This window comes from Ambystoma mexicanum, chromosome 11 (assembly GCF_040938575.1).
Source record: "Ambystoma mexicanum isolate Mex_15411 chromosome 11, UKY_AmexF1_1, whole genome shotgun sequence".
Lineage (NCBI taxonomy): Eukaryota > Metazoa > Chordata > Amphibia > Caudata > Ambystomatidae > Ambystoma > Ambystoma mexicanum.
Window position 1 is genome coordinate 1401518781 of NC_090934.1, and position 22345 is coordinate 1401541125.

The 22345-nt window shown below is 44.9% G+C and overlaps 1 protein-coding gene across 3 annotated transcripts in view; it reads right to left on the bottom strand.

Annotated features, from left to right (window-relative positions):
• Positions 1-22345, bottom strand: part of LRRK1 (leucine rich repeat kinase 1) — a 1071210-nt gene that overhangs the window by 630172 nt on the left and 418693 nt on the right. For all 3 annotated transcript variants that reach the window (XM_069625026.1, XM_069625024.1, XM_069625025.1), the window contains exons 11-12: positions 18940-19052; positions 12290-12366 (exon numbers count right to left, since the gene is read on the bottom strand). In XM_069625026.1, the coding sequence (XP_069481127.1) occupies positions 12290-12366; positions 18940-19052 (190 nt within the window). The remainder of the gene's footprint in view (positions 1-12289; positions 12367-18939; positions 19053-22345) is intronic.

Consider the following 22345-nt stretch of genomic DNA (forward strand, 5'->3'; position numbering starts at 1 on the left):
CCGCCCCTGGTGCTTACCCGATTGGCAGGTGTACCAGTATAGGAGGCTTCACACCTGACTTCCAAGCCGACTCCTTGGCAGGACAAACAGGGTCAGGTGGTACCGGTCTGCGATCTTCAGGGGCTGCGCTCCCACCAACATCTGTGCAGCTATCTTGCTGCGACCGCCCATTGGTCTAGCGCCACATCAGGTACATGCGCGCTGCGCTTGCCACCCCACGCTGCCATAGTAGTAGCGCTGGAGGCTCCGGTCTCGCTCCCATGCTAGAAGGGTTATTTAAACCGGCACAGAAGGATACAGACACGTAACACTACTTACTCTTCATTGCCGTTCTCTGTGTTGCCTTACCTTGTATCCTACCCTTTTAGCCACCTCTACGAGCTCTGGCCTTGTCTTGGTCTTCTCTCCTGCCCTGCTCCTTATCCTGTTTGATCTGCTCCAAGGCCCACTTGTCCAGTGTCCGCTGCCACTCTGCCTACCATTACCACTCTGCCCCTTGATCTCCCTCCAATGCACCTGTTCCACCAGCAGCAGCCGGCTCCCAGTTTAACGGTCATGCTGTCCTTGCACCACATACATATTCTGGGGAGTTGTTCCTTGGTCTGGGTAGCAAGTCCTTGAGTATCCTTCAGTGTGCCCTCACTGGGGAGGCTCTAGGATTGGTTCCTCATCAAGAACTAACATACTAGGCACCTCGAGGAGGCGATTATCCGGTTCCCAGAATTTTGAATCATCAGGAATCACAGGTAGCAAATATCATCGTAATACAGTGCTTGACAGTATTCTCTGAGATTTTCACATTTCCTTGAGTGTGCATTAATGCATAACATGATTGTTTGCATATGTGTCTCGTGTCCTGGAGGTGTGTGAGGGGTGGAACCTTTCCCAATGTAACCTCAGAACCTTAGAGGCACAGGGCTAAAAATGTCCGACACCATGTTACTCAATGCCCAGGATGCAGGTCTATAAGAAGAAGACCTTCACCCCTGTAGGTGAACCTCTTTGGAATATTTTCCTAATGCCTCACAACTGCCTCTCATGTATTTATGAGCTAGGCCAGAGACACCAGTGGTGTGGCCTGGTGCCAGCATTGTATCTGTGGCATCTGGCAAACCACGCAGCTGGTCCCAGTGCAACACTGACCTGCTACTGGACTTTGGAAATAGCCATGCTTAAATTCTACCATTCAATCCTTTGAAAGCCAATTATTAAACACAAGCATTTGTTTCTCTTCTCAGTATGCAGCAGATGTATCAGGCATGCAGAAGGGACATATGGAAAGAAGTATATTCTGTCTTTAATCTTTCCTTATTTAGAATTCTTCTCACTTCAGTGTTTTTCATGAACTTCAACCTCCTAAATTATTTTTGGATGAGTAAACAGATGTTAAACATAGGTTGCTTGTGAGTGAGGGAACTTACAAGGAATGTTATTGGCCTGCTCTGCATACATTATCATATCTGCAAATAGCTTGTGGAGAGAGAGTAAACAGCAAAGAAAGCAGAAATTCTATGCAAGACGGCCAGTTGCATTTATCATTGAAATATAATATTTCTGGCCTGGTTATGAAGATACATTTCTTTTAAGCAATGTAAGCAAAGGGAATAGCACATCATCTATAGTAAAGTTGTAGTGTTTTGAAGAACACTTCCTATTAAGGAGTTCAAATTGTGTTTGTTTGGGCTACCCTCTGGAACTAGATGGCGAGTAGTACGCTACTACTTGCATTACAAATAGAATTGGTTTATCTGTGGGTGCTCACATAATATAAAAGTTATCGTGTTTGAAAATGTTATTTGAAATAAATCTGCTTTCATTTAAATTCTCCAGCGTCAGCTGACTGTGGACTTTATTTCACCAACAGGGGGTACAGCGCGGCTCTGTTGGGTGCAAATATGCGCTACACGTCGAACGGGACACTGCGACTATTATGTGTGGAACTGCCACATACCATGATCTCAGTTCTGCCTCTTTCCCTAGCACTCTGCTGCTAAGGCACAGCAGCAGAGATTAGATGTATGAGCTGTCTGCTAGGTGGGGCAGGATGGGAGTACGGATGTGGGATCTGTGGGAGGAACATCGATCAGAAAGAACATTACCAAGAATTAAGTAATGTTGGTCTTCTAAACCAGAACACTGTGGAGGACCGAGGAGAGCCTCTGTGGAGGACCGAGGAGAGCCTCTTGCTTGGATAGGGAATCCCATGTAGCCCCTTGAAGTATGCGTAAGACCGCGGCCCACTTCTGCAGAGCAGACCTCGGGCACATCCTTCCCAGCCAGTTCGTAACATTCTGAAATGCAGATGAAGATCCATCTTGACAGGGTCTGTTTAGTCACAGCCCTGCCAGGACGATCACCAGCCGAACCCACAAAGGGCTTTGCACCCTTCCTGATGTCCCTCAGCTGCGAGATGTAGTATCTTTCAAGGGAAACATGAAGGGAAGCGCCCTCTAGGTTATTCTCAGGAGAGTGCGAGTGGTGTCAGGGGTCCACAATTAGTCCAGACAATATAATACCCAATAATTAAATTTAGACCGGAATATATTTAAAAAACTAATATTTATTCTAGGCCTTTTACACACATTAAAAAATGAAACTAGCAAGTGATATTATTGCACATTATTCAATAATAAACATATATATATTCACTATAGGTTCTTAAAATGCATTCAAATGACTTAATCAACACAGGACCCATGTAGATTAATGCAGTAAAGATGGAACCAAGTCAAAGGTGAATTCTCCTAACTTCAGCAGTCCAATCCCTAAGAAGAATGGGGACTTGTGACCAGAAAAACCAGGAGCCATAATGCTTCTCCCTAGAATGTAGTCTCTGTAGGTTTGTTCTACTTTTACTTGTGTTGGTGATTGTCCAAATAAGACATTCAACAAGGTTACTAGGTAAGTAAATTGTGTTCTTATCTTTCAGAAAATACTACCTAGGTTCTCAGACCAAAAGGCAGTGGAATGGAGACAGTGGAATGGAGGGTTACTTACACCCAATGTTAACCCATGGAGGACAATGGGAAACAATCTTTGTGCTTACTTACCACAGTCACGACCCTCGCTCCCCCCCCCCAACTCCTATTTTCCCAGATGACTTGATAGGTGAACTGGGGGATCCCTCCAGATTGGATTTCCTGCTGTTGGTCCGGTGAGAAGTGCCCAGGAGCTGTGGGTCAAGGATTCTTCCGGTCCAAGATGCTAGATGCAACCCCTGGCTATTAACAAATGCGAGATTCACCAATGCCGACCTCTTCAGAACACTTCACATGACGGGGAAGGTGAGTTCCAGTGACGCCCCCTGCACACAGACAACTGCAGGCGTCCTTTTGTCATGGTTGAAAAAAGCTTCTCTAGGACAGGATTCCTTGAGGCTTTTATGCTGAAATTCAGAGAGAAGGTGCCTTGTACCACAAGCTGGTGATGACCAAAGTGCCGGATGCAAGCACAGAACAGCGACGCTTCTGGCGAGATAGCCCACAAGAGAGCTAGTCAGTCCACTGCGTGGTCGAGGGACACTTTTGAAGGCTCAGGACAGTTGTATCCTCCAGAAGGCGTCAAGACTAGTTGGTCCCACAAGTCCAAGGGCTAAAGCACCACTCAGGGTCTTTGGAGATCAGGTAGTCCAACAGGGCTTCACCGGGCCAGACGCAAGAAGGGGTGCCAGGCCCTTTAGGAGTCTACTTCAGATGGCTGTTTGCCTAGGAGGGATTCTTGGCTCCAATGCTGATCTGAAGAAATGGCTGCATGAGTCATTTTCTTATCCAAAATCCAGCCTGGAAGCAAGTCCAAGCCCACCAATGGTAAGCATGTGCACCATTCAAACAGCAGTAGTTGCCCAATCAGGGACAGCTATTGGTTTCACTCATGCCCCACACCCGGACTGTCTGGCTCAATGGATGTGGAATGGGACCAGACAGTCCCAACCCCTTCCTGGGCGATAGAGAGACAGACAGATACACACACACACAAAGGCAGCACTAGCGCGTGAAAGCAACACCTTTCTCGGGCAAGGGCATGACCGTACAAGGGATTTCCTGACCTGGTAAGGCAGGAAGAAGACCAGACTACAATACAGCCACAGAACAAGCAAAAATCACGTGGAAATGCCATTTTATGGCATTAGACCCGTCTAGTAACCACAGGTGGTAAACATGAATGTGCAGACTAAAAAGAATGCACAAATGGTAGAAATGTATCTGCTGCCATTAGCTTGTCTTTAGACACACATAAAAGCAAGCAAAAATCCCAAATGTAAAAATCGAGGGTGGTGCAAATGTATCCCATTTGCACTACATTGTAACATACTGTGAGCAATGTTAAAAAAAATCAGAAACAGTAAAAGGTAAACAGTTTCCTACTACTGGTAATCTGAAGAACTGATCAGTTTCCCGATAATATGAACACAAAAGGCAATTAGTCATAAAGTAGGGCTCAACCAAACTAACAAGTCCACAAAAACAGATACAAATATATATATATACATTCTATTGAAGTGTTTGGTACTATATGTAAGGGAATGTTGTGTGCACTACTAGGCAAACCTAGAATCTTTTTCAGGAATCCATTCTCTATGGTAGGTAGGACATTGCAATCGGATTGTCGCAATAATTCTGAACCCTCTAGAGTGCCCTGTTGTTCAAAGAGAAAGCAATAACATCAAGTTCATGTATCCTTTTTGTGTGTATTTATTGATGCATTAGGTCATGCATTTTATTTGTTTACTTTGTCTCTACATGTTTTACGCTTACTGTAGAAGCTATCGTTAGGGATTTTTGCTTATATGAAAATAAAATAAAAGACAAAAAAATGTATAAGTCAAAGGTCCACATTGATAACTTCACATCATACTATATAATAAAAGGCCAGATGTATGTTTGTCTGAAGCTGGCATGTGCCCGCTTTGCCTGTTACCACCGCTAGAGGGAGCTGTTGCCTTAGGCATACAATAATACAACTTCAAGTTCATCTTCTAGGCCAACAAAATGTGTATTACTACAATGATAACCTACAAATTCACACTAGTATAAAATAAAGAGATGCATCAAGCAAGCTCAAATTACAGACATTATAAAAACATTACTCTGTGCATGCAATAGGTATGCCAGAAATGTTATTGAAAACATAATACATAATACATTATTGTTTGTGAAGACATCCTCTGCCTTTCTTTGAGAGGGTTTGTGTGGGGTGGTCATAAGGGCTGGGTGCCAGCACCCGCAGCATGATGCTTGGCCCGGAGGCAGTCTATGCGGGGAGCCCTTCTGCCACCCCACGTACCCCAGCTCTGTGGCAGATCACACTCTCTGGAAATATGCAACGCCTGCCCATTTAAGGGATGCCCAGTGAATAAGTTTTACCTCTGCTGCAATACTCAGTAAGCTAATGTTCTATCTTTTGCTTGGCCTGGTGGACAGTTACAGTGCAAAAGCCCCTGTGGCTGTGGAAATGGCTGTGTCTGGTTTGGTGGAGTACAACACAGCATGGGCATACTAGCAATCACACCATGCATGTTAAATCCAAGATAGCAGACACGCGTTAGGAGAGCTCAAGCCATGTCATGCTGTATATATGTGGGCCCACATTAGAAGTTGCTGAGAGAAGTAGGACCACTACAGGAACAGGAGAGATGAGGGGGTGTCAGAGAGGATAAGGTGGTGGAAGAAAGAAGGCTAGTTAGAGGAAAGGAGAAGAGAGTATTTCGAGGAACGTTGTTGGGAACACCGTAGAGGAGATTGGCAGGAGCTGCAAGGAGGAGTTTGGAAGGAGCTGAGGAGGAGGAGTTTGGAAGGAGCTGAGGAGGAGGAGTTTGGAAGGAGCTGAGGAGGAGGAGGTTGGAAGGAGCTGAGAGCAGGAGTTTAGAAGGAGCAGGAAGGAGAGAGATGCGTTGAACATCAATGAGGAGGATGGAAGGAGTATGAAGAGGAAGGCGGAAAGGAGTACAAAGGAGGAGGTTGTCAGAAAACGTAAGGAGGAAATCTGACCAAATTTTAAGGAGGAGAAACACACGAGATGATGCAGGTACATCTCATGAGTTACCTGAGGAGATAGCGAAGAGGAGAAGGAGGAAGGGAGGTTCACTTAGGAATGAGAGCATTGTGAATTGTGAAAAATGAAGGAGTGAATGAGATACAGTGGAGACAGATAGATTATCAATTCCTTGATGGAAGCTTTGTGGTTTTGCCAGTCATTACCAAGCCCCAGCTTCAACACTTGCAAGGCCTACCATGCAATATACATGGACCTTGAGCAGGAGGTAAATGCCAGGCATCAAGATTGAGAAGTGGACAACTAGAATCTAAGGAACCAAGAGACGAGAAAGAATGACCAGGGACACTTAAACCTCCATGTCTGTGAGGGACTATAAACTAAAGAGCCACTCCAGGAAGGGAGTCGAACTGAGACTTGCAAAGGCAAGAATTGTTGAGCCAAGGGATAAGCCATCCTGTTGCTATTGTTGAACATTTCTTAAAAATGCCTATTGCCTATTTTGCCCAATCAGGTAAATATTTCTAATAAGCCCTCCTTTAATCATATCTCTCAGTGTCTGCCTGTTGACGCTTGGGGTCAATGGGGGCTGACTTGGATGCTCCCTCAGGCCCTCACCCTCACAAAAGATGGTCATTACGACATCTAGGTGAACAAAGTACCCTGCTATGGGAACTGCAGAGCCTGCAGGGGTTCATAAGCATATCTTCGATCCTGTTGACATACTGGTACGGCCTGGGGCCAGGGTTCCCACAGGTCAGACTCCAGCTACCTATGGGGGACATACACATAAATTCCAGCTGAGTCCAGAATGTCAGCGAGGTACGGAATAGTTGTTGGGGTTGGCGTGGTGTATGAGGATTAAGAGGGCAATGTCAAAGTCTTAGGGCCTCATTACACGGATGGCGGTAAGGATTTACCGGTACCGGTAAAATACCGGTAAATCCTTAACGCCTTACTACGAGGTCCCTTTGCGGGTTGGGGGATTTAACGCCTGCTTTTTGCAGGCGTTAAAAACCAACCCGCAGAGGGACCCAGGGAGCCAATTACGGTACCGCAATTTGCGGTACCGTAATTAGCGCCTGCCCCATTCCCATTATGCCCTATGGGGCAAAAATGGGAATGGGGAAGGGCAATGGTGGAAGGGGGAATTACCGCCCCGCCAACCTTGGAATGGGGCGGTAATTCCCTTTTCCGCCAAGGCGGTGCCGGTATTTTACCGGCATGAACCATGGCGCTAATAGCGCCATGGTTCTCCGCCATCCGTGTAATGAGGCCCATACTCTTTAATAAGGGATGTGACACATTCATGATACAAGAAGTGAATCATGTAGGTCATGAGATTTTCTTTAAAGCAGAAATTTTAGAAGTCACAGAGCTACGCACAAGGCCAGGGGTGTGGGAGTGAAGGGGTTTCTGTCATCCCGTTTAGCACCCATTTCAACCCCAAAGTTCGAACCCACAGATCCACTCTACTCAGCCCTGATTTTGCCACAACCACAAGGCAGGATCCTTTTCATAGGTCGAATTTATACTAGACCATATCAGTGGCAATGGACAGTAAAGGGACCATATTTAGCGAAGAGGCTTTCTCTAACGAGTGGATAACAATGCTAAGAAGGAATGGGCAAACCTTCTCCCCACTGATCGTATAATCTTCTTTTGGATAAGAATGGTCAGGTTTGCACATTCCCATCCAACCGCAGGGCATCGGGCCATGCCATGACTAGCTGAACCACCTCACATTCCAAGATTGCCTAATCTAACTTGGAGAAACAACCCTATTGCCACAATACTTTAGGACATATCCCCATCCTTGATTGCACAGAACAATGGTCAACCTAACAAGACCCATATGACAAAAAATGATTTCCCTGCTGCATTTATTTATTTATCATGCATTTGTAAGGCGTGTATACATCAAGTAAATTGTGTTTCAAAGTGCCCAAAGGGCAACGGGGAGGCAACATGGCAATGAAAAGCAAATATAAACAATGAAAGCGAGAGGCTGTCCTACTAGGCCTTGTGAGCATTAGGTACGTGAAAGTGAAGAGAGAGAGACAGACAGAGAGAGAGAAAGAAAGAGCGAGAGAGAGAGAGAGAGAGAGAGAGAGAAGGAATGAGGGAGGTTGGGGGGATAAGTGCTAGCAGTAAAACGGAGGCAAGTGCTAGGGAGTACGTTGCAAGCAGCTGTTAGGTGACTGGCAGAGATTACTAGGTAAGAATGGTCAACTGCCAGTAAATAAGTGCAGGCCTGTGATAGCACAGGCAGAGGCTGAAGGCGGTTGGGGGTGGAGCCCAGGACCCAGGTGGACACACCAGGGACCTGGTCACCAATGTCAGAAAATGTGGGGTTTAGCAAAGGAGGAAGGGTGGAAGAGGAGGTGAAAAGGAAAGTCTTGAGGAGCTTCTGGAATTTGAGGCGATTCGGCTCAAGACAAAGAGGAAGGAGGAGGCTGTTCCAAAGGAGAACGCCAGCCGAGGAAAGAGAGCGGCCACCATCTCGCTGTTTAGCAAATCGCTTGACACGCAGAGAGTTGGTGCCGGAGGTCTGGAGGGAGAGTATTTAGTGAGAGTCAGTTGTAGATACTGTGGTCCCCGGCCCCAGACAGCCTTATGGTTGATGCAGAGGGATTTGAATTTGATCCTTGCAGCAACCGGGAGCCAGTGGAGAGTTTTTAGGGTGAGAGATGCGGTCCCTGGGTTTGAGGCCAAGGATTAATCTTGCCACCCTATTCTGAATGAGCTGGAGGGGACGTAGAGAGGAAGAGGGTAGAAGCAAAGGAGGGAGAGGGAGATTCATTCCTCGCGGTGTTTGTAGCACCTATTTATAAGCTACCCATTCTCTTATCTTCCCCAGACGGATGATGCAAGAAGGACCACTGTGAGGGACAGACGATGCGGAAGAAGTTGCAGGAGTTTTGGGGAGGAAGGTGGAAGAAACAGTAAAGAGGAGGTTGGCGGGAGGTGTGAGGATGGCAGTAGTGTTGAGGAAGAAGTTGATAGGTGCTGTAAGGAGGGAGGTGGCCAGCACATCAAGGAAGAGATTGGAATGAGTCTCACAAGGAAGGCGGCCGGATAGGAATACAAAGGAGGAGATTGTGTGAAACTAGAATGAGGAAACCAGGGGGAATATTAAGAAGGTGGTTGGGAACTCATCGCACGAGAGATTTGAAGTGCAACCAAAGAGGTACAGGAGTGATAGGGAAGAGGTAAAAAGGAGATAGGAGAAATATCTGTTTAAGGTTGAAGACTAGCCATAGGTTTCGGGGGCTAGAGCAAGGACCATGGGGCAGGTTGGTAGTGAAGGGGATACATTAGCGAAAGATGCATTATTCATTCTCTGGTGGAAGCATCAGGGTTTTGCCTGTCCTTATCAAGCCCCAGCTTTAGCCCTTTCAAGGTCTCGCAAGCAGGCGCCTGTGGGCCTGGAGAGCCCGCTGCATTCAGGGAAAAGCCACCCTTTCCAACAACATATTTTCAATTGCTTATCATCACCAGTTGGCCTTATCCTGAAAAATACACCTAATCCGCCTCACTTTAATAATTTATTCTCCATGTCTGCCTGTTCTTCATCCTACTCAGCCTCATGACACGCTTTTGCTAACATTTTTGACACACCTATTACAAGTAGAGAGATCTGTCCAATAGTCTGTATCTTTAAATACACTCTGAGATTAATCCCAGGGTGTTGTCACTGCTTTAGATGGGGAAGACCCTTTCCACAAGGACAGGGTGGTGAGGCTGCTACCTGACAGCTTCCATCTATGGTGGTGCTCAGTGGGAGGATCTCCTGGGGAGGGAGGACCCCATTGAGAGTACTGACATTTTGGGAGAACACTGCATCCCTTTGACACTCCCACTTCCCTCAAATGCCCTCAAAATCCCCATTCCCTAATGTCCCCATGTACTTCTGTTATACATAACAACTGGGACGAGGAAGAGGCAACGAGTAATGTGGATCACTGACCAGAACGAATTCCTAAGCTCTAATCATTTGAACAATGTGATTGGTCTGCTGCCATTCAAAGTCAGAGAGAGAAGAGAAGGATGGCATCTTCGTTTTGGAAATGGCATCGGCTGGCGAGAGACAGATCAGGTCTCCATGAGCCAGGGAAGCCGCTGAACTGCAGAGGAGATGCACAGAGGACTGGAGGAGGCTCCAGTGTGCCCATGCGGCCAGAGGAGATGCAGAGGACTGGATGAGGCTCCAGTGTGCCCGTGCGGCCAGAGGAGATGCAGAGGACTGGAGGAGGCTCCAGTGTGCCCGTGAGGCCAGAGGAGATGCAGAGGACTGGATGAGGCTCCAGTGTGCCAGTGAGGCCAGAGGAGATGCAGAGGACTGGGGAAGGACCTGGTGTACCATAGAAGCAGTCACTAGGAGACCTGCAAACAACCGGGGGTGACAACCAAGACCCTGCAGGGACGAGGGTGGTCAATCCGAGGGTTGGGGAGACCAAAGTACAGAAGGAATATTCACTCAGGAAGTGATACCAAGTGAAGGGGATCTGGGACCCACCCTGAGAAGATATATCACGAACAGAATTAAGAAGGGATGCATAAGTGGTAAACCAAGGCTGTGGTGTGAAGAGAAATCAAGGAAAGAGAACTGTAACAATGAACAAATGAAGGGGGTCTGGGACCCATACTGGGGTAGCACGCCCCTAACCATAACCGGAGAAATACGAACTTATCTTTTACCAATGATTCTCATAGACCTTGACAGGAAAGTAAACCAAGGCTGTGGGACAGAGGGAAGTTAGCTACATGGAACATTGTGAACAATCAAGTGGAGGGGGTCTTGGGACCCATGTTGGGGAAGTCCTCCCGACGCTATATGCAAGAGGAATTAGAGTGACATTCCGGGACCTTAACATGGGGGTAAACCAAGACTGGGGATGCAAGTGAAAACAGAGAGACACAACTGAGAATTCAAGAATGTTGTGTACCCCATTTGGCAGGAGAGTGGACCAAGAGGACGAGAGGTATTGAGATCACATCCGAGATTTGGAGTGATAACCAGGCTATTGTTCTGTATCGTAGGCCATACGAGAAGGGTCTGCCTACAGAAGATAAACTTAGATAAAGCTGGAAAGACTCTGGGGGAAGGGAATTGATATTGATATTTTATTTATACCATGCTCATACACATGTGTTTCAGAGCGCAACGAGGCGAGGGAGGGGAACAAGGGAGTACAAAAACAACGATCTTACTTAACCCAGTGACATTGAGAAGGCACAAGTGCATGGGAGAGGGGAAAGTGCATGGGAGGGGGAGAGGTGGAAAATGCTGAGCACAGGAATACAGATAAATAAATGGATAAAAAAATAAATAGTAAAAAATAATAATATACATTGATAGTGCAGCCAGCAAATGGCAAGTGCTAGGTATCAGGCAACAGACGGGGTGTGTCTGCTAAGTGCATAAAAGGGGGGGTGACTGTATGTTTACAGATACAGACCCCAGTGCAAGGGATCACCAGGAGGAAGTGCGGGTGTGTGGCAGGGTGAGCAGGCACCTGGGCCTGAAAGCCAGTGGGTAACCCAGGTGCCCGGTGCCAATACAGAGCGGATCAGCAGGGCAGAGGATGAGTGAAGGCAGAAGCAAAGAGGAAGGTCTTGAGGTGCTTCCGGAACAGGAGATGGTTCTCCTCAAGTACAAAATCCCCCTCTCTGAGTCTAGTGAAACCTTTGCTTGCTTCATTACAACTTTTTTTTAACTATGAAGCTGAAGCTGGGCTACAGGTCGACAGCCAAGAGACATTTCCCTTTTCACCTTTTTGTTTAATTTAGATTGTGAGGGACAAGTTAGGATTTGGACACAGGACAGTAAAGTTTACTTTGGACATTCTAAAAACGACAGTTTCATTAGCTAGTTTTGTTGAGGTTGGGAAACCTTCATAGATATAAGGTTAGTTAGGATTTCCTCCAAGTCCCCCCAATTTTGTTATTAATAAAAGTCTTTGCCAATCAACATGCCACTTTGTGTCCGTCTCTAGTCCTAGACCCACAAAATAAACACAAAAAGGAGACTTGGCATTTGAAGTTATTAGAAACTTTCATTGATTAATGTGACTAAATGTACTTGAAATAACCTTTGTCGCTATTCACAGTGCCTAGCATTGCCATTAAAATATCTCGAGGGCACTTAAACTGAGTATCTCCCACACAGACACTCTTGCATAATGCACTAGCATGTATTCATTTGATGCTGAAGTGCACACATTCCATCCAGCAGGGTGTACATTTGATGAAGATCAATAAGCACACACAAATAAACAGAGCTTCTCCCAAGTACCTGTCTCAGGCCCTGCTCGGGCTCGGCTTCTGGTGGAAAAAAATGGAATCCGCTTTGTTTTGGAGCCCTCATCAGTTCTGCAGGGAAGAGAAAAATCGCATCCATAAACAACTCTATGATTTCAAATAATTCAGTTATATGTACACACATGGGCTTCGGCAGGACTAGCCAAACGGGGGTAGTGTTCTCTTACAGCACTGTGACACTCCAGCTGGGACACGAGAGGAGTAGACAGTCAAGTACACAGGTTGCTTTGCCTCAGGCATCACACAGGTGCTCAGCTTTCAGAATAAAGATTGCTCACCCACTGGGACTCTGCATTCTTGTGACAAGCCTACTGAATCTCGCTGCCCCTGCAAAATGGTGTCACACTTAACTTGAGCATAACAGATCAGGATGAAGTGCAACTCATGTCTGGATAGCCAAGTGCTCTCCTATACTAACCCTGCAAATACTTCGAATGCACACATTGGTCGGTGACAGTGCATAGGAAAAGATGGGGGCAGGGCTAGCCACCAGAATTTAAGATGAATAACAAGACTGGGCAATCAAACTTGTTGGATAAAGTGCTACTTGCTGCCATCAGAGGACGGTTGTAGGTCAAAGGGTCAAAAACAAAAAGCTCGAATGCCTTTTTTTCCGACACCAAAAGGACTGAAAAAAGGGTCGATTTTTTTTATTGGGGGGTTCACCCCCAAACCCCACCCGTTTTCTTTTAATAAAAAACTTTTTATGCACACTAAACTTAAAAATATATATAAATAAATACATAAAAAACATTCGATCCTTTTTTTTCTGGTCCTTTTGGATTCGAAAAAAAGGCATTCGATCCTTTTGATTCGATCCTTAAAAAAGGCATTCGATCCTTTTGATTCGATCCTTTGACCGGACACAGTGTTGGACTTAACCCTCAATGACCAGTAAAACCCAGTGTGGTTTTCCATCTATCTCTAATGGTACATTTTGAAGTGTCCTATTCCATTGGAGATCGGCATATTTCTGGGGTCAGTGTGACACCCGGGTTGGATTTAAATATGCAGTGGACCAACACACCGAGGACTAAAGAGAGGTGGGATTTTAAGAACCGGCCAGTTCTGATCACTTCTAGTGTATTGGTAGATAGTGGATTGGAAAAGGACAGGTGCATTAAGTCGGACCTCCCCATTAGTGCCAAGTAGGAAATATTTGCTAGTGATGCATCCATTGGCATCTTCTCCTTAAATGTGGTACAGTTTTATAGTAGTACGGGTACTATAGCTCAGTGGCAGCGCGCTCGGGTACTATAGCTCAGTGGCAGCGCGCTGGTCTTGGAAGCAAGACGACGCAGAGCAACACAGGTTCGAATCCCGCGTCTACACTTAGAAACCTCTTCTGTATTAAGCGTGTCAGAAATAACTAATTACCCACATTAAACACCTTGTGATAACTACCATTGAGAGCCAAGAGGCCTTAGAGAGAGGAATCTTCAGAGGCAATAGCTTTGGTGATGTGATTAAGGAGCGATTGACATGTCCTAGTCTCCCTTATCTTCTCGGCACACGCAGGGTCATTTTCCCTGGTGCCCATAAATTGCATAGAGGGGACCACTTACATGTAAGCATACACATGATAGGGCCTATATGTGTAATTGTGATTGTTTTCAGGAATGTGTGTATGTGCTCTGAAAACCTGGAGTTTATTTATTTTTTTTTTTTTTACAACGCCCATAACCCTTAGGTATCTAGGCGCTAGTTTCATTGTGCAAGGGCAGGTTATTTATAACATGCTCGTCTTTTCTTTTCTCCCCCCCAAGTGAGGGTCTGGGATTCGAACCTGTGTTTGGTTAGCGTGTTCTTGCTTCCAAGACCTGCGCGTTGCCACAGAGCTATCCTCCCGTCCCGTAATTCCATGCAGATGATACAACCCTCATTAAAATAATCGTGAACTTCGAAAAGCAGAAATGTGATGGCTGGAAGGTTTTGAATTGGGCAGGGCAGTGCAGCCTGTACTGCTATGCTACATGAGACACACACATCCCCAGACATGTTTCTGGCTCATTGGCCATCGCTGCTGCTGTGTAGCTTGGGTATCTAGCAGTTTGGGCTGAAGTGCTCACATTGGTGCCAGGACCAAGAGTGATTTGCATATGGCTGCAAGGGCGCAGATAGGATAAAAAATAATAATGTGGGAAGATTGCCCGGTGCCATGCCAGTGGTTAACTTTCATTGGTAACCTTCCACCCATCGTATATTCGGGTTTAGGTTTGTCTCCCTAAGTGAGAGAGGGCATGCCCAGACATGAGTCTGTCGACCCTCGCACCATCAGGATCTAAGCGGCACCTCACTGATGAGGGCCAACATATGTCTGGGGATGCTTGTGCTTCTGTGCAGAGGAGTCATGATCTAACAATGGAGGCTGCACTGCTCCCATTGGTGGCAGGAGCAAGGTTGATTTACATATGCTGATCCCCTCTTGCAGTGGCAGAGAGGCAAAAACCAATGGTGTGGAAGGTTGCCCAGAGCTATGCCAGTGGTTAAGATTAGTTCAAAACTTTGCGCTCATCACAATTCTGATTTAACAATCGTAAAATGTCCCAGCCTTCTATATGGCATTTCCACGAATCCCAAGGGATTCTGCTTGTTTTTGCATGTGCAAAAAGCAGGAGAGATTCCATGCAGGTTCCTGGCTCTCTGCTTCAATGTGGGCAGAGATGCATGTACATGTTCTATAGGTAATAGTTGGGGGTGACGATAACAGGCTTTGCACACTACATCACACGGATCATATTCACCAGTAAATGATAGTCCATGTGCCATCCAATTGACCCACACTATGTGATCACCCTGTGCCTCACAGGTTCGACAAGGAATCCATGACCTTTCCACCGGTCTTGGCTTCTCCCCAGGTACTGAATGCAAGCAGTGATGGTCGCATATGCGTAGCAGCTGGAAGAGTAGGGTACATTCCATAGGGGAGACTGTGGTTTGGAGAGTCCTGGTCTCGGCTCGTGCAGCCGGCATTTGTAAAAACGCACACGCATCGTGGTTTAGTACAAACATGGGAAGGCAATGACCAAGAGGGTAGCGGTGTGCTGATGCAGCATTTTTTGCATGAATATCGGGGGCACACGCATAACCGGGGGATTTCAGCACAGCAGTCATAAGTATTTGCAACATTTGCAAGTGGCAGTGAACGTCAATTTCCCATTGAAGTTTACTCAAGCACTTAGTCGCACTTCTTATGGGCATCACAGGATTTCGAGGGTAGGACCCAGGAAAGGACCCACGTTGGCCTTTAATGCATCCATCTAAAATAAGTAGCAGCCTGGCAGGACACAGGGAGCAAACACCAGTGACATATCGTGACAAGGGCCGGTTGGGCCACATGGCGGCAGGAGATGCGGCAGTGCAGGCCTGCGGATAATTACTATAAGCACCAGCAAGTAGCACCTGTGCCACCTCAAACTGCATTTGATGCGATGGGATGGTTGCAGAAAAGAAATCTTGCTTCCAAGATGCCTAGATGCCTATGGGTTAGGTGCGCTATACAAATGACTAAATAAATAAATAAATAAACTGCCCCGGGACAGCAGTACTGAACCTGGGCCATCCTGCAAAGGGCAAAACTAGCAACCATTCCCAATGGAATGTTGCGTAGGGAATGGTAGCGTGGACCACACACTATTGTGAAAAATAACACTTCCACAAAAGTAGTACTTTTTGTGTGCGAAAGAAGAAAATATCATGGAGATGGAGATGGAGAAAGGGGTAACTTAGTTACTCAGTTGAATTTTTGAAAGCTTGTAAACAGGCAAAGATTAGGAAGCAAGCGTGGGGGTTGTGTTGAAATTTGGCTTTGAAAAACAGGAGTGCACAACACAGCGCCAATTGATGCAATCATTAACTTTGATTAGGACTTGTCTGGGAACAAGGTCACACTCGCATGAATTCCACACAAGCCTTTGGATAACTGATTTCTGGGGCAATGCAAGGTCCTGTTGGAGGTGTGGAGAGTTTCTGCCATCTCAACACTGAAAGAAGTAGTCAAGGGTGCAAGAATTGAGGGGACCAAAGGGCACATTTTAAAATGGACAGCTGTATGTTTCCCTTAATGGTTTATAGTCATTCCAGCGACAGCCAAAGCATCTAATGCCATACCATCTAAAAAAAGCATCTACAAAAAAGCATCTAACGCATTTTTTTTCATTTTTATTTTTAATGGGGGGGGGATCCGACTCAACCCACCCCCCCCTTTTTCTAACTTTAAAAACCCATTTTTATCAAACTAAACCCTTTACCATCTAAAAAAATGCATTGGATGCTTTTTTTTTTAGATGCTTTTTTTTAGATGCTTTTTTTTTTAGATGTTTTGGCTGTCGATGCTTTGGTTGTCAACGCAATGACCGGACACCCCCTTAATCAACCCAGTCGTTGCACCTCTGATTGAGCAGCACGATGAAGACGTCTCTTACTATTAAATACAGGCAAGAGTAAACCTCACTTTAGCACTGTCATGCTGTGTGATTTTGCAACATGAATGATCAAGCTTTTGCCCAATGTAGGCGGGGCCAGTCTTCTCAGCACTCTTCACAGCAGCTCTGGATCCCCACATTGAATATGACGGGATGCAAAGGTCACAGTGCAGGCACAAGGGACTGCACTCAGTGGAGCACTTTAAAGTTGAAGGCTACCCTCGGGGCAACTCAGCTACCCCACACACAGAGCAACAATTCATGTCCCTCTCATCCTTTCCTTTCCTTTGCCATTGCAGAGTGTCTTACAGTACCCCAAAGCGTCTGAACCAGCAAGCTAGCCTTACATCAAACACCAAAACAAACGAGAGAATGCTCATTTGGGAATTTCTAGATCGGCTCCTTCAAATCACCAAATTTAGGAAACCTGGAGTTGGATCACCGTTATCCATTCAAAGGTAACAATCTTTCCATTTGAAATGAGTATGCATTTTCCCCATGCTGCCACTCCCCCCATGACCCGTTCAGACTGGACATGCACGTCATGCCGCGATCCTATGAAGTGACTTCTCCTTACTCTGTTGACCGACTCTTTCACATGCTCAATATTTGATAAAATTTGATCAATTATGAAAGCGTTGGTGACGAGTGAAGACTGTTGGTAGGCCTAAAGTTTAGCCAACACAGCAGCTGTTCTACAACTAATAGACAGAAAGTAATTTTTACAGAAGAGAAGTAGAGCAGTCCAAGTAACTGCTGTAATGATCTTAATGTCAAAAGTGCTCTTGGATCATCACAAACTCATTTCGTTTTGTGCGGTCAGATGCATGTTCTCTTGGCAAGGTGAGCCTTGTGTGTACCATATTGTGTACCATATCAACACTAAAGAGAAACTACAAAACAGAAAGCAATATAAGTAATAGGAAATTATTTCCTGGGCTCATGCTCTTAAACCCACATGCACCAGTTAGCCTAAGACCATCACATTGTGTTACGCCATACACCTTTTCCCACATACAAAAGGTAAACTGTTCTTTTGGCCTGGTTAAAATAATGCACAGAAAATAAGACTGGGGAATAAAGAATTCTGGGCGAGCTTCAAAGGGTAGTCATCGGGAGGTATACTGGGTTGGCTAGGTGCAGGGGGTGTTTCTTGCAGAGGGTAAAGAAGGCGCAGCTTGAAGGGAAGGGCGTTTATATTATTTCTGTATTGCACGAGGGCAAGAACGGGTCTGATGTTTATGGGAATCAGGTTTCACTGAATGAGGAAAAATACCAGACTAGGGTATTTGTGCAAACACTAATGGTGTCCAGGTATCACTTCCCGGTTGCTCAATTAGGTATCACTTCCCGGTTGCTCAATTGAAGGGCTGCTTCTTCTAAATAATAGGTAGCCATCAACATATAACTCAATTAACTTATATTAAAAGAACTTCAATTTTGCATGGGTGCCTTGACAGCCCCTCAGTAAGAGGCTGAGAAGCGAAGTAAAGAAAAGTCCGTCTTGAGAAACCCAAGCTTTCTAAGTGAGCAGCAAAGGTTCTTGCACAAAGCACCTTCCAGGAACCACCCAGACACCATACACAGAGTTAAGGCTTCAACCTTCTTAATGTTTTCGATCAAAGGCTACCATTAAGGTTCCGATTGAAGCAAGCGACTTCTATTGAGGCTGCAATGTTGGCAGGAAATCTTCCGACAGCGTCTAGACGAGGAATTCTTTTCTGGTGGATTCTGGCCGCTGAAGGGCTGTCTGCTGATGCAGAGAGTAGGTCATTGGATTTGATCAGGTATCGATGTGCAGCGCTAGATTGTGACTCTTTTCGAGGAAGGTGGCACGTGACAGAACATCAGTATTACCTCCACTGTTACCACATTTCTATCTTTAATGATAGGCCAGTTAGTGAAACATTGTGGTTGCTATTTATCAATAAAAACTGCAAGCAATCTGTCATGATGCCTATGAAAATAAGATCATAGAGCGTGACCAAGGACCGCAGATGTGGCCTTCAGAACCAAGTACAATAATCCTGACATGATCATAGAAGCAATGTGTACTTGGGTAACTATTCTCTGAAGTCTTACTAGTTGTCAAGGAACTAGAGGGAAATCAGGATCATATTGTCTGCACATTGTCTTTCTTTTGGCTACTGGGAACCAATTAGGATCAACGTTTGAGGATACTTATTAAAACATCACTTACTTCCCCAGCTGGTTCTTGGAGACATCTAGGCACTTGAGATATTTGCAGGCCCACTTGTCGGGCGGTGGCCAGCCCACCAATTGATTTCCTGATAGCTTCATGGAGACAATGTTCTGGAAGAGATTTGAAAACAACCAAGAAAAAGGGGAAATAATGAAAATGGAACGGCAGAAGCACAAATGCCTGGACAATGAATTGCCAACAAGGGGCGGACTTGACATCAAACCACCGGAGGCTGAAGTGGTAAACAGTGAATGCATTATTATTGTAAATGGAAAGCTAGATGGATACTTCAACAAAATTGTATTCAAAACATAATGGTTAAAACATAATTAAACTCATCAAGTTCATGTACTTATCAATTGATAAACTTAAAAAGCATTAATAAAACAAAGGTCTAATGACAAAATAGGTCGTGCTGGATCAAATCCAGAATCTCCATAAATGAATCAGTCTATCATCAAAGCCCCTGGCCATATTGATGATGTTTTTTTTCCAACTGTGGCAATCTATGGTAGATAATGGTTGTGATCTATTAGAGAAGTTCTAAAAGACCTATCTCGACAAGTTTCTGTTCTCTGGTCTCAGTGAATGCTGGCTGCATCTTGGACAGTCCTGTTCAGTCTGTCTGGGATATTTAGATCAGACATGTTCTATCTAAAGTAAGGAAGATGGACTGTGAAGCTTTACAGAGCAGTTCTTTCTACACAAGCATGTGTACATTCTATGATAGAGAAATAGCGGCATTGTAACTATGTAGTCCATCAGCACAGTTCCTTTCCTTAAAAAACAAAAAGGTTTTGGAAACACTTCTGTTGTTTTGTCATAAAAGGCTGTCCTCAAGATGAAGCAACATTGACTTTATTAGGTTTTCCCTTGAGGGCAGGTTCTTTCTTTAAAAGACCCCCACTTATCCCTGATTAATGTATTTTCTGGGAGGTGGGTATATTTCGTATATCTGGGACCTGCAGTCCTCGCGTCAGCCTTTTTTTTATTTCTGTTTTGTTTTTTTCTTTTGTCTTGCTGTTAATATAGAAAGTTTTTCCTATATTTCTGTGCGTTTTATACACAGTAATGATCCTTGATCAGTCCTTATCTTCATTAGGGTTGATCGTACTGTATTCTGACATATTGCGTTCAAGTATGCAGGTACAGTGTTGTGATGAGACGTTAGTCTCCTTGTAACTCTCTCAGACGGTACCCTGTGCAGACGTCTGATTCACAGTGGCATCTGCAGTAGGACTGAAGCCTACATTCATACATCTAGGACCCACCCGAGAAGAGAAGACACCAAATAATTGGGGGACTGGTCCGCATGCATGTAAGGAAGCTATTTCTAGCCCTAAAAACACCAACAGCAACATAAATGGTTAAGCTGTTTTCAGCCCTGATGAAAATGGTCTCCTACCACTGAAACCGGTCGGCTCATCACAACACTGTACCTGCATACTTGAACGCAATATGTCAGAATACAGTATGATTAACCCTAATGAAGATAAGGACTGATCAAGGATCATTACTGTGTATAAAATACACAGAAATATAGGGAAAACTTTCTATATTAACAGCAAGACAAAAGAAAAAAAACAAAACAGAAATAAAAAAAGAAGCTGACGCGAGGACTGCAGGTCCCAGATATACGAAATATACCCACCTCCCAGAAAATACATTAATCAGGGATAAGTGGGGGTCTTTTAAAGAAAGAACCTGCCCTCAAGGGAAAACCTAATAAAGTCAATGTTGCTTCATCTTGAGGACAGCCTTTTATGACAAAACAGAAGTGTTTCCAAAACCTTTTTGTTTTTTAAGGAACTATTATAAATAAAATTGCCCAAATCCTAACGTGAAGACACAATATCCAAGGGAAGATTTGGGTATTTGACCACCCTTATGGTCCAGTACGTGGATACCCGTCCATCAGCACAGAACATGCATGATTGATATGCTAACAATGTAAAGCTTAGGGAGAAGGTTGATTCTGACTCACCCAGGGAAAACATCCTAACGGAACATTCAACACGGAGTATTTCACACACAGTTCAGAGAGGAAGGAGGAAGACCAGATGCCAAATGCGAATGTGGGCCAACCTCGTGAGATCGTGGGCAAATTATGCATTTTGATAGTCTCGTAGTGCTTCGTTCTCTCTCTACTTTGTCCCCTATCTGTTTTGACTTTTAATCTTTTCTGCTATAAGTATGATGGTTGATTTATTCACTTATTTGCTTTGTATTTCTATCTACAAAATTGACTGTTAATTGATCATATACCATTTCAAAATAATAAATAATAGATTGGAAAAAAAGAGAGGTAACACAAAACAATGGCAAGACAAATACACTAGTATTTATAACAGAATATGGAGAGTGCAGATATACGTCGAGGTGTCTCCTAGAGCTAGACAAGGCAGGCGGCAGACAACAGACCAGGAAGCAAGGTGTGTTTCACAGTGTGTATGTATATATATGCCGCAGTGCATATGCCTATGTGTAGCGCAACCCTATCTAGTATAGGAAGCAGCAGCACACTATGTTAGTCACCGCGGATGATGGGGATGGATATGCAGAATTAAGCACTAAGGCACTCTAAGGAACTCCCTGAATGAGGTGGGTCTTCAGTTTTTTCTGAACATTAATAGTGTTGCAGCAGTACAAATGTACCATGAGATGTTGTTCAACCGCCTGGTTAAGTATTTGCATTAGAATAATTAAATAAATCATTTGTGCATAAGTTAAGTCGAGCCTGATTCACTAAGAGGAAGCACGCACGTTCAAATATACCCCAAACAACTTCTGTCTGCGAAATACACATCAGTGTAAGTGAACACGTCAAGGAAAACTGAAGACAAACATGACGAACATGTGCATATGCCACCCGTAAATGTTTTCCCTTACACCACCATCCGCATGGTTTAACTTACGACACTCCACACACATCTCCCAATATCCGACTCTACTTAATAAACACCTCCATTCTTACACCCTTTGTGAGATCAGCAATACTAAGTAACAAAGTGGTCCGGCAAAAGGAAGTAGCCCATTCGAAAGTCTCTATGAAAGGTACATTGTTTGAAGCTATAAAGCGAGCAAACAGCAAAAGTGAATTAAGCAAGAGTAAACATGACCTTTTGAGTCGAAGTGGTCCTGCGGTGGTCTGTAAAAAGTGCCACGCACATTGGAAACACTTCGACATTCGAAAGGGGTCTGAGCCCGTTTCAGCGAGATCTAAAGTACAATAAGCTTGGGGAAGGGAGTCCCCCGGCAAGTTTGTGTTGAACTGTGACATGAGAGGTCTGAGCCTGACAGATGGGGACCTACGTGAATTGTGTTCTGTAAGGTCTGAGCCCAGCAGAGGGGGACCTTTGTGAACTTTTTATTTTGCAATGCAATTTTGAAAGTCAAGAAAGAG